The sequence below is a fragment of the Pithys albifrons genome, chromosome 2 (genome assembly GCF_047495875.1).
Source record: "Pithys albifrons albifrons isolate INPA30051 chromosome 2, PitAlb_v1, whole genome shotgun sequence".
Taxonomy (NCBI): Eukaryota; Metazoa; Chordata; class Aves; order Passeriformes; family Thamnophilidae; genus Pithys; species Pithys albifrons.
This window is the reverse complement of record NC_092459.1, coordinates 53,613,860-53,626,878: the sequence shown is the minus strand read 5'-3', so window position 1 is coordinate 53,626,878 and position 13,019 is coordinate 53,613,860. Positions and strand designations below refer to the sequence as shown.

General features: G+C 42.6%; 1 protein-coding gene across 1 annotated transcript in view; it reads right to left on the bottom strand.

The window, feature by feature from the left end:
- RSPO3 (R-spondin 3) overlaps window positions 1-12,538 on the bottom strand; it is a 60,927-nt gene extending 48,389 nt beyond the window's left edge. The window contains exon 1 of the mRNA XM_071547904.1: window positions 12,393-12,538. Coding sequence (XP_071404005.1) covers window positions 12,393-12,489 — 97 coding nt within the window. The 5' untranslated portion in view covers window positions 12,490-12,538. The remainder of the gene's footprint in view (window positions 1-12,392) is intronic.
- Window positions 12,539-13,019: the final 481 nt, after the last annotated feature.

The following is a 13,019-nucleotide window of genomic DNA, read 5'->3' as shown; positions in this document are numbered from 1 at the left end:
TTTCCTCCCCCCTCAATATTTCTGCAAACCGCACTTTTTCTGCTCATCCCTGAAGGGAAGAGCAGTAGACAAACTGAGTGAATAATTTGGTGTCTGTGTTTGGTTAAATAGCTATAGTCATGTCTGATGTCAGCTAACACATTCAGAATAGTTCACCACTTTACAAACTCCACAGTTCATATTCTTGTATTTGGTAAACCTCAGGGCTACATACTCTGCTACACTATACAAACCTTTCCATCCTTACTTATGTCTTACATAGGCTCCAAAGATTCACATATTTTTGTATATGAAAAGATTCATAGCTTGTTTTTACAATCTGTCTCTGTAAATCAAAGAAACTGTTCACTGCTTCTTTTCTCTCACCAAGAAACCCACTGCTATCATCAAGTCATCACACAACAGCTCAAGGGTGTTCTTTCTCTTTCCACCATTTCTACTCAAAGCCCTGGGCTCAGCACTGTAAGTTGCAATAACTTGTGGCTTGGCATCAAAAGTATGCCGAGGAAGAAACTTGCTTGTAGGTATGAATGGGGGAGTGAGGGAGAGTGAACACTAAGAGCATGTTTCTTTGGGGTAACACCAAGGAAGAACAGGAATTGTTAATAGTATGAGAAAAAAAAAACCAATTAATTTGACAACGGACACATTACCATATATGCGATATGTTGATTATATATGTACCCCCATATGTTGGGTATATGATCATATGTGAATTCTGGTGTGTCTGCTCTGGTTGAATATATTCATCTGCTAGTTCTTATTTCCAGTACGCTTGTGTAGGATTCAGGCTCTGTATGAATTATGAAGAGGACATGGAACATGCCTGTAATAATCAGTCACAGTAATAGAGCTGATCTAGACTTCTTAATTCCTCTACCACTTGACACTTCAGAAAAGGCAACATTTTGGGTCTATTCCTGTGTTCCTGTCAGGTAGTTAGTCTAGTTTGGTGTATGTTCTCATTCTGTGAATTACTTTAGTCACTATTTTGAGAAATAGTGCCCAAGCTCAATACCTCTAGGAAGAGAGAAAAGGGAGAAGCAACTGAGCAGATGGCACATAGGAAAAAGCTGATGAGTATACAGTGCTGGGTAGGGTGAATAAGTATAGCATGGGGAAAGCAGCGAAAGTACCCCTTCTACACTTTTAAGTGTCAGTTGTAACTGTTCTTGGTGCAATGTTCTGGTGCCCTTTACCAGTACCTCACAGAGAGAATTTCAGATTGCATTTCTGCTCTTTTTCTTGGTGATTGGGATCAAAAATCCCTCACCTATTGTGTTTTTTAATAGCCTGTATAAACATTTAGGCTGGATTCTGAGCACATGCAAATTTTTTGCTGTCAGGGCTCTGTGAGTTATTTGCTTCCTGACACAAGTTGTAACTAGAAGCAGAATCAGTCCCTTTAACCTTCATGACATGTTTATTCTGCCTAAACCATCTCCTATTAAAAGCAATGCAGAGTCACTAACTGAAAACCTCGAGTTAGTATGGCATGTGCCTTATGATCCTGACATTTCTGTTTGCTGATATAAGAGAGGAATATTGTCTTTCTTTGCTGTTCCCTCAGCACATGTACAGATGTAGGTACAGAAATGCATCTATATGCACTGTTAACCTCCAGGAACATTAGCAGCAATGCTCCTGCATTGTCATAGGGACAAGAAAGGACTCTTTTCACTAGCACCACCAATTTTCCCTGCCCAGGGCACAGCTTATGGAACATTGCTTTCCTTCTCAGTGGCTGAGTAAAATTTCCAGCCTATTGATACAGGTCACATGAAAAGCAAGAAAGGTTTCATAGCCAAAAAGAGAAGAGTCCATATAAATTTCTGGTACAGTTTTAAATATGTCAGGCTCATCAGAAAGAGGAAATGGTCTCCTGCCAGGCTTCCCATACAATTTTTTCCTTGTTGTTTAATTTAGGATTTGGTTTAACCCACACAAAACTAATTATTTTGTTTTCCAAACAGACAGTAAGAACAGTGGGAGAAGAGATGGAGTTTTTAGATGGACCAAAGGACTTTGTGTGGTTTGAAACAAAACTTTTATCTGAGGTTCTTAGTATCCATTTTACCTATATTTTAAGTGAAAATACTTTAAGAACACACCAAAATCTTTTAAAAAATCTTCTTGCTCGTGTCTGCGTGAATTTCTGTACATGCATGTGAATGTGTATATACAGATATGGACATTAACTTGTAGGGGAGAAGGGAGAGATGACAAAGTAAGAGCATTTATATTTTTATTTTTCATTTTTGTTATTCCTAATTTTTATATTTTATAAAATATTATTGTATTTTCCATCAAAATTATTAATTTTGTCAATATATTTTGGAAAGTTTTTAACACCATCCAGTCCTTTTTGGTGAGTTTGTGGTTTTCTGACACCTTTTTCAACTGTTACACATGCAGATGATCAAAAAGGTCTTTTTATCAGATCACGGGCATAGACTGTGTAAAGGAGTTTTTCCAACTCTGGGACTACAGCTGTAGAGTCAAGGGGTTCCAGGGAATGAACTACATAAGCCAAAGAAAGTTTACATAGGAGTCAAGGAGTATGAGGGAGAAGTTTCTACTTCTGAATAAGCTCTCTTATACGCAGTACTGCAATTACTGTGGCTGATGTCTTTAGAACAAGATGTGTCCAAGGTCTCTGCATGCTTCCAGATGAAAAACACAGGCCCTTTTTGGTGTTCCCAGCAGTAACCACAGTCAGTCATGGAACCAGGCTGGAAGGCTGAACCAGCAAGTTCCATAGATGAATAACTTATTTTTCAAGAAATTATGCAAGGCTTCCAGAAGGATTATGAATTAATTTTCATAATGTTTGGTGGTCTTTTAGTGGTAGCTATGGTTAGAATCCTCCTGTCTTACATAATCAAGGAAGCATGGAAATGCAAGAGAAGACTACCCTTTTGATTAATCTATTTTATCTGGAATCAGGTGTGATTTATACTGAGGGAGGAATGAACTTCTCTGATTACTGGGTAGCCAGAAATTATGTGATTTCAGAAGAGGTGAATAGCAGCCCATCCTTATCAGTACACCCAATCAGAGTACAGTTCACAGTTTTCTTTGTGGCCAGCCAAATCCTGGCAAACAGTAGTAAGATCACCTACTCTGATTGCTCCCCACCCAGTGCTTCTAGCTTCTGTAGAGCTTGGGAAGACTTGTGTTCATCAGAGTATCCTGGCACAATACACAGATAACTTATAAACGAAAGCCTATTTGAAACCTACTCCGTAATTTCCACATTCATGGAGCGATCAAGCTCAGTTTGACCTCCAAGAGACCACACAACCATAATGTATGTCACTGCTTGTTAGATTTTTTCCTCAAATATACTAAAGTCAGAGTCTGTAATGTGACAGTTTACTTGTTCTAAGACATACTTTTGAAAGTAGTTGGGGTTTAAAGTAGGATTGGTATCTTAGTAGTTATTCAGATGAAGGAACATGGTACCAAGTCATGGAAGAGAGTAAGCATTTTCAAGTCATGTTGATTTTGTAGGTTGTTAGCAGAAATAAATGATGCCGAAAGAGAAAAGGGATATTATTTGGTCTGCAATCTGTCCAGGGGAACTCGTTTTTACATTTACCTGTTCCTCAAAATCACTCTGACATTTTCTTCAGAAATAATGTATGATGTAAGTAGCCATGGGGATGTGCTCTTGCTGACATTTGCTTGAAACTGAATCCTACTGACAAATTCTTACACCACTGAAGCTTCCCCTCGATGGGTAGCTTAAATAGTGCATTTAGATAGTTTCAGTCTTAAGTCAGGGCCTTGGTCTTGAAAGTACATGCCTAGGACATAGCACAAGTTAGAAATTCTGCACCTCATACAGAATTGTACTTTTAATACACACTCAACTCTGAAACTTGATAATTGCCCAACTTCTCATAAAACGTAAACACAAAAGACAAATATTTGACTTCGTTTCGGACTTCAAAACACAAACTGCTGTGATGTGGGGTTTTGTTGGGGCTTTTTTGCAAAGCACAAAATCGTGTCATTTATTTACCTTCCCTGCCTTCAGGATCTTGTCTATTAGATTTTATGACATCTGCAGTCATCACACCCAGTACAAGGAGGTCTGATCTTAGTTGATTATTTCTAGTTCTGTGTTATACTAAAACTTTCTGGAATCTTCATCCATCTCTGTGTGTTTGCAAAATACATGCACTTAACATCCTCTGAGTCCCATGTTAAATAAATAGCCTTTGCTTACACTTGGTACTATTTTGGAGGGCTAGTTCTTCACTTGTCAGTGTAACATCAACTAAAATAACACCAGCAACTCATTTTTCTGTGGCATAGAAAAAAATGAAATTAATTATGAACATTCTAGGAAAAGGAAACAAGGTTATGAAACACTTGCCGACACTTGGTGTTTGTAATCTTCGTGAATAAGCAATGCAATAATGCTGGGCAAGTGTGCGTGGGAGGCGCACTCTGGAGAAACTGGCTGTTTTCCCCTCTCTGACCAGTTGAGCTGTTATGATAAAAAATGTTGTTGCTAAAGAAACCTGCAATAAATCCTGTTGGGAGTATTGCATGTGCTGATAGCATACATAAACTTTGTAAACATATTAAAGTGTCAGGTTTTAGTAGCTCTGGTTCATGTGGATGTTTGTAAAAGTTAGCCGAGAAATGCAATGGAAATCTTGTTCCACCAGCTGGTTTCTCCCACATTTCTGGTTCACAGGAGAACCTTATCTTCCTTCCTATTGAAACAGAGCCTCACTCTGTAGGGAAACTGAAAAAAAAGATCTCAAGCCCTAGCTCAGCTGTAACTTCCCACAAAAACACTTACCAGTGAAACTGGGCACCTAGTGAGTTATTTGGAGAGAAGTGGGATGAATCAGCTGCTGCATAGTAAAGGATTTATGTTGTTCTGGACATCCCAGTTTTGTGTCATGATGCCCTCCATTGACGCCTCCATCAAAGCACAGATGGCAGCCCTGAGCAAGACATTTCTGTTGCCTTTCAGTAGGTGAGAAGAACTGGGTGCCTCCAAAAAAGACTGACAAAAACCAGCACACTAAACAAAGGATTCTCAGCTTAGCCTGAAATGTTGAGGTCAGAAACTGTATTAGATCCTGGATGTCCAGGGGGTTTGGATGTCCTGGCACTACTACCCAGCCCTGCAAACCAGTATGCTCTTTAACAAAAGAAAGATGACTTCACTCTTTCACTTAGAATCACACCACAAAGGGAGTGGAGCAGCAGCCTTGCTGTCCTTATTTATCCAAAAGCTTAGCAACTAAAATATTTGGCCAAGAACTGAAAATCTAATCAAAATTAATTCTTCTGTATAGCATGACTGTACCCTATCTGTGTCGATCTACTCTAATAAACTGATTTTTATCACCTGGCTTTGCATGTAATCTCAGGTCATTTGCTCACGCCCATTTTAGTTTGTACAGAAGAGGCAAGGGTTCGGGGAGTCAAGTATGGAAGCAGAGATGCAAGTGAATATATTCTAACATTGGTAAGCAATCATCTGCAATATCATGTGCTCCCTATGGAGGAAGTTTGTATTGTTATTATTTGTCATTATTTATTTATTGCAATTTTGTTTTAGGGGTTTTTTAGGAGTTCTTTAAGAGAAAATCTCAAAGTCTCTGCATGAAGGGACCTGAGCTCAGAAGCTTCCAATACTAAGTGGACGGTCAATGTCAGTAAGATGAAAACTCATGCTGGAAATGACAAAACATCCGAGAAATCTCCATGTGTCATGGGTGAGGTGGCAATTAAACAGGGCTTTGAAGGTGAGTGCCTCACCTTAAGCACATACGTTCTGTTCTTGGATCTGAGCTTTGCTGTGTTTGCCCTCTTACTTTACAGGAAGCTGCAGGAATCACACATTATTACCCTTCTGACATCCATCAGTGACCTCCTGTTTCATTTTACAATGCCCAAAAATCTTTTTTCACCCTGCAGGAAATATCAAACTGAAATCCCATCTAGAAACTTTCAAATTTAAGCACAAAACTTGTCAGGATGTAAGACTGACATATATTAAGAAACTTGAAATGATGAAGTTCATAGCAGCACTAGCAGAACTTGGTGTAGACCTGTGGTTGTGTGTTTTATTTTCATTTAAAAGTATTGCTATAAGCATTCCTTTATGTTCTTCCCCCAATTACTCTGTTGTGTGAAGCCAAAGTATCAGTGCAAGGCCAGGGTGCTGTTTGGGGCCAGCAGGAGCTTGGTGCCATTGCTGCAGCCAAAGGCTCTCCCGGTTCAGCTCTGGTCCCCAGAGCTGAGTTCTTCCCTAGCAGTACTGGAGCAAGATACATTTTGTGGATTGTTTGCTTCAGTGGGCACTGTTTTTGATCACAGGAGTAAATAATACTAACATTTGAAAATGTAAAGTCGACAGTTCATAATCTAGAAATTGAAACACATGAAAAAGTCTTTTAGTTAGCTATCGTACAACCATAGTACAATCTTTACTTCTTTATAAGTAGCGTTGCTCATAGCACTGCTCTGTACTAGCAACAAAATACTCATTAATAAAATCTGTTGGATTTCATTATAAAAAAGCCTCCAATTGTAATCATTTCACCATCACCAGAAATTCAGTTATTCAATTACTTATAAAAAAAGTTGTAGCTCTTGACTTTTTTTTTTCCTTTTCTTCTTTTTTTCTTTTTGAGAGAGCCATAACATGTTTTTTATGCATAAATATTTTCTGAGTAATTTTTTCTGTGGCATTGTTTGTGGTAATAGTAGACAGACTTTTGTATAAGAACGTACATAGTTTTGGCTGCCTTTTGTCATCTGATAAGATTGCTTTGCTCAGAATTACTTTGGTAAAGAAACTGGCAAAGTGATTTTGAGTAGTTCCGACTCCAAAATCAGATGTGAGACAAAAATATTATTTTTATTAGCTTTTATATCTCCTCCACCAAGCTTTCGCAACTTTTAATTTCATTTCAAACAAAAGGGACAGTTCACTGTAGGGGGAAAAAAGTTCTTAAGAACCTCCGTAGTTTTAAGCCTATAAATGATTGAATATGAAATGACACACAGCTTATTAATGTTAGTGATAAAATGCAGTGCTCAAGCCAGCACACTCATTTTATTAACCAGAAAGCAAAATGAGCATGCTAACAAAGTGAAAATGAGTGATTTTTGAGTCCTAGCTCGGTTTTTATCAGGTATAACTTTCATTACCATCAGTGAAGAATTTACAGCAAGAAGAAACAGCAGAATGGGGATTTGCAAAGGATTGATACACTAATGGCAAAGCTCAAAAGAAGAAATTTATCTCAGTTAACTTTACTGATTTCAGTTGGCTCAATAGATGAAAGTAGAAAAATAGCTGTACTATTTATATGATTAAGAAAGAGGCTGCCTCCCAAGCAGGCTATGTATCATAGTTTTGAAAGGTAAAGGGAGTTATTTTATCCTATATAGGGGCTGTACATATTTGGATCATACAAATTTGCAAGTACTCTAGCACAGGAATTCTTCCAAACTCAAAATGTATCCTGAGGTTCTGAAGAAAAAGACCCTACTCCAGCTCCAGTGAAGTTTATGGGACTTTGCTGAAACCAAAGGAGGCAGGTTCAAGCTCTATAAGAGCAATATTTTATTCTGCCTGCAAAGAAAGATAAGACTTTTCATGTATTTGCCGATATACTATGCTACATCAATGTCTTTGAGAAGTTGTGGTAATATATGCATTTTGATTCTAATATGAATTTTATAGAGAATAAGAAATGTCTTCAGCAGCTGACAAAAAAAAATTTGATATTATCATCCTGTCAGGTATAAAATGGAAACTGGTCTGTAATGTCCTTTAGGGTCTTGAGATAATAACATATATTGTTCCACATTACCCTGTTATAATCAGGGACAGATCTACATACACATGGGGTTATTAAAAAAAAAAAAAAACAACAAAAAAAAACCAGCACAAGCAGTCTATAACTATAGCCCTTCTAAAAATTTCAACAGTGGATTGTGATTTTCTGATATTTAATATTTAAGATATTGCTACAATGTGACACACTCACAGGTTATGACAATATAATGCAATAGTTGTCTCTTTGTTCATGATGATCGCAATAGGAATTTTACCATCTACTTCAAAACAAAGGGGTTCTTATCCAAAAATGGGAAATATAGTTTCATTGCAAAAAAAGATGCACTGTCACCAGCAGAGTATTTACACTGATAAAAATAACATGGAGACATCACAAAAAAAATTATTATCAGAATACAATCACTTTGAACAAGAACTAATACCAAGTAATTCAATGCTGCCCAAGGGGGCTGCTTGATGGCTGCTTGCTTGCCTAACTTCTGCTTTAAACTGTTGCATTGAGGTATCAATTTGGTTTTTAAAAAATAGGTGGCAACACCTTTATTATATAGACTGTGTAGCAATGCCATCTGTGCTGTGCCAACCATAAATGCACATGTAGATATTAATAATATATATAGATGGTGAATGCAGTGCTATTTTAACAATGCAGTTTCTCTTTTCTTGTTGACATTTTACCTCCATGTGAATTGCACCTTCCCCAAGAGTACAAAAAGACCAAAGATACAATTTCACCAGTTTTGTCAGCACTTTCCCGGTTTGTTTTAATTTATATATTTATGTTTACAAATGGGCTTTTCCACTTCTCCTTATTTTGATTTTGTAAGTAATTCAATGCTAACCAAGCCAGAGAGGCAGAGTGTGTGTGCAGAGCGGAGCCCTCCCCTCGTGATCGCGACCAGAAGCAGATGCTGGAAGACCTGCAGTCCTGCATCAACAGAGGAATGGAGAGAGGAGATACGATACGCAGGCAGGTGGGAAGGAAGGCAGGAAGGCAGGAGGGAAGGAAGGAAGGAAAGAAATCTACATCCAAACTGCACTTCCACAGTCATACAGATTCTTTTGGTCCCAGATGTAGGAGTAGTGATAGAAATGCTGATTTTTGTATCATTCTGCTTATTCTAGAGATTTCCAAATTTAGTCCATGGCTCACCAGTAGTCCATAAGGTCATGGCAAATGATCTGCTGGTCATTCACAGACCGGTAGCTAATAATACTTCATTTCCATCCATTAGAAGGTCAATGAGAAAGATACATAACTGTCAGTACTAAGTTTTGGGGGTTGGTAGTGGTAGAGCCAAAATATTTTGGAACTGTTGACTTAATCCTACTTTTTTTCTAGGCAAGTTGTAATCACTGACAGATGCATAGAATTTCTTATTTATTGTATGCTAGTCTGTACTCAGTTGCATATGATTCTGTCTTACAGGACTCAAACGAGCAACTTTGTTAATCTTAATCGCTCTTATCTCAATAAAAACACTAATTTCTTTGCTAAAGATATGTTTGCTTTTCAACTTTTATTGATCTTGTCCTATGTCTTATTATGGTCCTGATCTTCTGTCTGCACTCCGCTCTTGACTTCAGAGGAGTTTTACACAGTTAGCTAGGACTTTATTACTGATCATGAGTGTGAAATTCAGGATTCTTCAATTAGAAACTTCAGTCGGAATATGGAGAGTGAAAGAATTGCAGACTAGACATTTCTCATAGTACTTTGGCAATAGGTACAAAATAAGCAATGCTTCAGGACCAGATTTTTCTAATGGGGTAATTTAACAAAGGAACTTCAATTTATATCATCTGAGAGTCCGGCATAGCGCATTCAGAATTAGTCAGTTCAGACTTTGTTATTTCCTTATACTAAAATATGTGACTCTACAATACAATACATGGAACGGAGGACTCGGATAGTAAACAGAATGCTTAATGGCAAGTGGTTTGTACTGTATTTAAAAATATACAGTTCAAAGAGAAATTTGAAAACACTTCCTTAGCCATGGGTTTATGATTTCTCGTTAAAGGAGACTATCTGAGCAAAAGAAACAGAAATCTAGAGAAAGTCTTTCATGTGGAAGATGATTTTGACAGGTGCCTTCTTTAACTGCACTCTATAATTTATTCCAATTTGTACTATTCACTAAAAGCGATTTATAGATTTTTAAATCCAAAGTGATCAGTGCAGCCACTTTTATAATAACTTTCATAAACACTCTCTAATTTTTGCTTCAGGTCGAGTAACCACTAGTTATACCAAAGCGTGTTTCATAACCAGCCAGATTTGAAGACCTCAGCCAGTGGACGATGTACACCATGTCCAGGTGAGGTGTTCTGAAAGGCTTTTTGTCTTCACTGCCAAAATAACAAGCCAGATTTCCATCCTGCCTCTCTAGCTGTGATTTTTCAGCCACTTCTTCTGTTAATTTATCTTAACTCTTGTATTTTAACGATAAAACTTTGAGCAAGTACTCGGTACTTTCTCAACGCTGCACCAATCAGCCTAACACTCGCGGCCAACCCTCCCGCCTCTATTTCCCGAAAGTTCAAGGCGCCGTGAACCGTGTCTGAGAACGACCAAGGTGGGACAGCGCTCGCCTGACGATTACACCGCGTCTGCCCCGATCCTAGTAAGAGGCGGCTGCACCGAGCCCAGCACCAAGAGAGGCCGGGGGCAGGAGGGAGACCTGCTTTCCGCCGCCGAAAGTGGGGCAGGTCCGGTGCCGTGCCATGACGTGCCGTGCCGTGCCGGTGCGAGCCGAGCACCTGCAGCCGCGGATTGCCCGCCGCGGCACGGCACGGGACAGCAGAGGTCGCCGCTGGCCCGGCGCTGGCCCGGCGCGCCGCGCACCAGGTGCCGGAGCGAGTACGGGCGGAGACGGGCCCGCTCCGCGACCCTCGGCCCGCGAGGGGTCCTGCCCCCACCCCTGCCGTGCCCCCGACCCGGGGCTGAACCTCTCCGCCGCGCCTGTCGGGGTATCCCTTCGGCTGGGGGTGGGGGGCGCAGCTTGCGGGCCTGCGGTTGCCAGGGTTAAAGGAGTGGGTGGGAAGTGATGGAGGCTGCGGAGCCCTCCCTTGCCAAAGATAATAAATCGGATGCCCTGACATGTTTTAGTTAGTTAGCCCTTAGTGCTCCCTCGCTGCGCGGCCGTGGGGATCAGAGGGCTGGAGCCTTGGTCTCTCTCGTCCTCAGCTCCGCTTTAGGGGCACTTTAGGTGAAGCAAACCTTGTTTGCAGGAGGCAAACCATACAAAGGAGGCTTTCAAGGGCCAGCCGTGCCAAGCAGGGCATGGGAGCGAATGCGAAGTAAGAGAAAATTAAAAAAAATAGTACCTCCGTTCCCTGAGGAAGTAACTCTGTTACTTCTTTATGATTAAATGCTTGCTGCTGTGTTTTATGACATTTCCTTGGTGTCTGCAGCTGTCACAGGAGGAGCGGACAGGCATGAGCAGCCTCTCCGCGGTGGGTGCGCAGAAAATGCCTCCTCCCCAGAAACGGCGGCGGGTCCCATGCAGGCGGGGTGGCGAGGCCGGGTCGGGGGCACGTCCCAAGCGGCTCCGATCCCGCATCCTGCCGCGCCCGCCGCTCCTTGAGGAGCTCCGACAGAGCTCTGACCGGTGGCCCTGCCGGGGGGTCATTTCGGATCCGGGCCCACGCCGGAGCTCCACGCCGGAGCCCCATGCCGGAGCCAGAGCCCGCTCGCCCGTGGCAGCGCCCCGCGACCTGGTCAGCCCCTTCACGAGGGTGCGACTCGCTGTTGCCTCCCTGTTCTTCCCTCCCCGATGACGGGGGGCTTTCCTCGCCTCCTCCGGGCGACAGCTCCCTAGGAGCTGCCGCCAGCACCCACCCCGGGTACTGCCCGTCGCCCCCCGATCCCCCGCCTGCCTCCTGCCACAGCCCCTGACCCGGACGGCGATGGACAGGGACCGGTTAAATCAGAAGGGAAGAACTCATCCTACGCTATTAAAACTTTAAAACATTAAAAATTCGGGGGTCACAGTCCCAGGACAGTGGCAGTGGCGATGGGTGACTAGTGGCGAGTGGAGACTGAAAGCCAAAGGGCCGGACAGCGCCACGACGCCCCAGCCCCCACACCGCATCTCCGGGTGCCAGGCTTAATTTATAGCGATAATCTGTACTGCTGCTTCTTAGGGTTAGGGCTTCTTGACTGGGATGGAGAAAGGCGTTTAGAGCATCCTGGCAAAAAAGTTACCTGTCGTGTCATCGCCCTTTCCCTTTAGGAAGAAGAAAGACCTAAGAAAGGACATTCCCCTTTACCAGACATTAAAATGTAAAGGACCAGACTCAGGTCTTCCCGGAGCCCGCGTTGTTCATCCCGGTGAGGTGAGAAAGAGCAGAAAGAGGTCAAAAACTGCATTCATCCCTCCAGTTGAATGAAACTGCCTGCAAATATGCTCGGCCGCGCCGCGGGCGCGCGATTTGGTTCCCAGAACACTCGCCCGGGCACCGGGGACACAGAACCCCCCGGACAGGTGAACAGCACAACGAGAGGAAGCAGAAGTTACCAAAGTATAAATCTCTTCGCACTTACTTCTTCCCTGTCGCCGTACCCTGGAGGCGTGCTGGCTGCCAATGTATTCCATAAAGTTCAAAGTGATAAAAAACCAAGAAATCAGTCGCAATTGCATAGTAACCCTTTGAGAGTTCGACTTCTCCTTTTCGTCCTTTTTGTCTTTCCTTAAAAAAAGAAATAATAAACTGGGGTGGTAGGCGGCAAGGGATGAACACAGCAGCAGAAATACCTGCACTGAGATCCAAAGCTGAGCTTGGCCGGCTTGATGGCTTTTGCCTTTTTTTTTCCCTCTTTTTTTTTCTTCCTTGTTTTTTTTTCCCCTTCCCCTTCGCTTTTCCTATTGCACTTTCCAGCAGTCTGCCCCGCTACCTGCCGCAAACCTCAGAGGGCAGTCAGCAGCGGAGAGGAGCCGAGCAGCCGCCGCCGGGGTCCATGCCGGGCCGGTGGCCGGCAGCATGTTGTGCGGGTGCCGGGGTGCGTGCGGCTGTGCGCGCCCGTGTGTGAGCCGGGCGGGCGAGGTGCCGACAGGACGGATGGATGGATGGCGGTGGGAGAGGAGTGTGCGAGGGCGGGAGCGGCGGGGGGGCAGAGGGAGGACCCAGCCCCGCCGCCGCCGCTCCGGAGCAGCCGCGCTGTGCGCCGCGG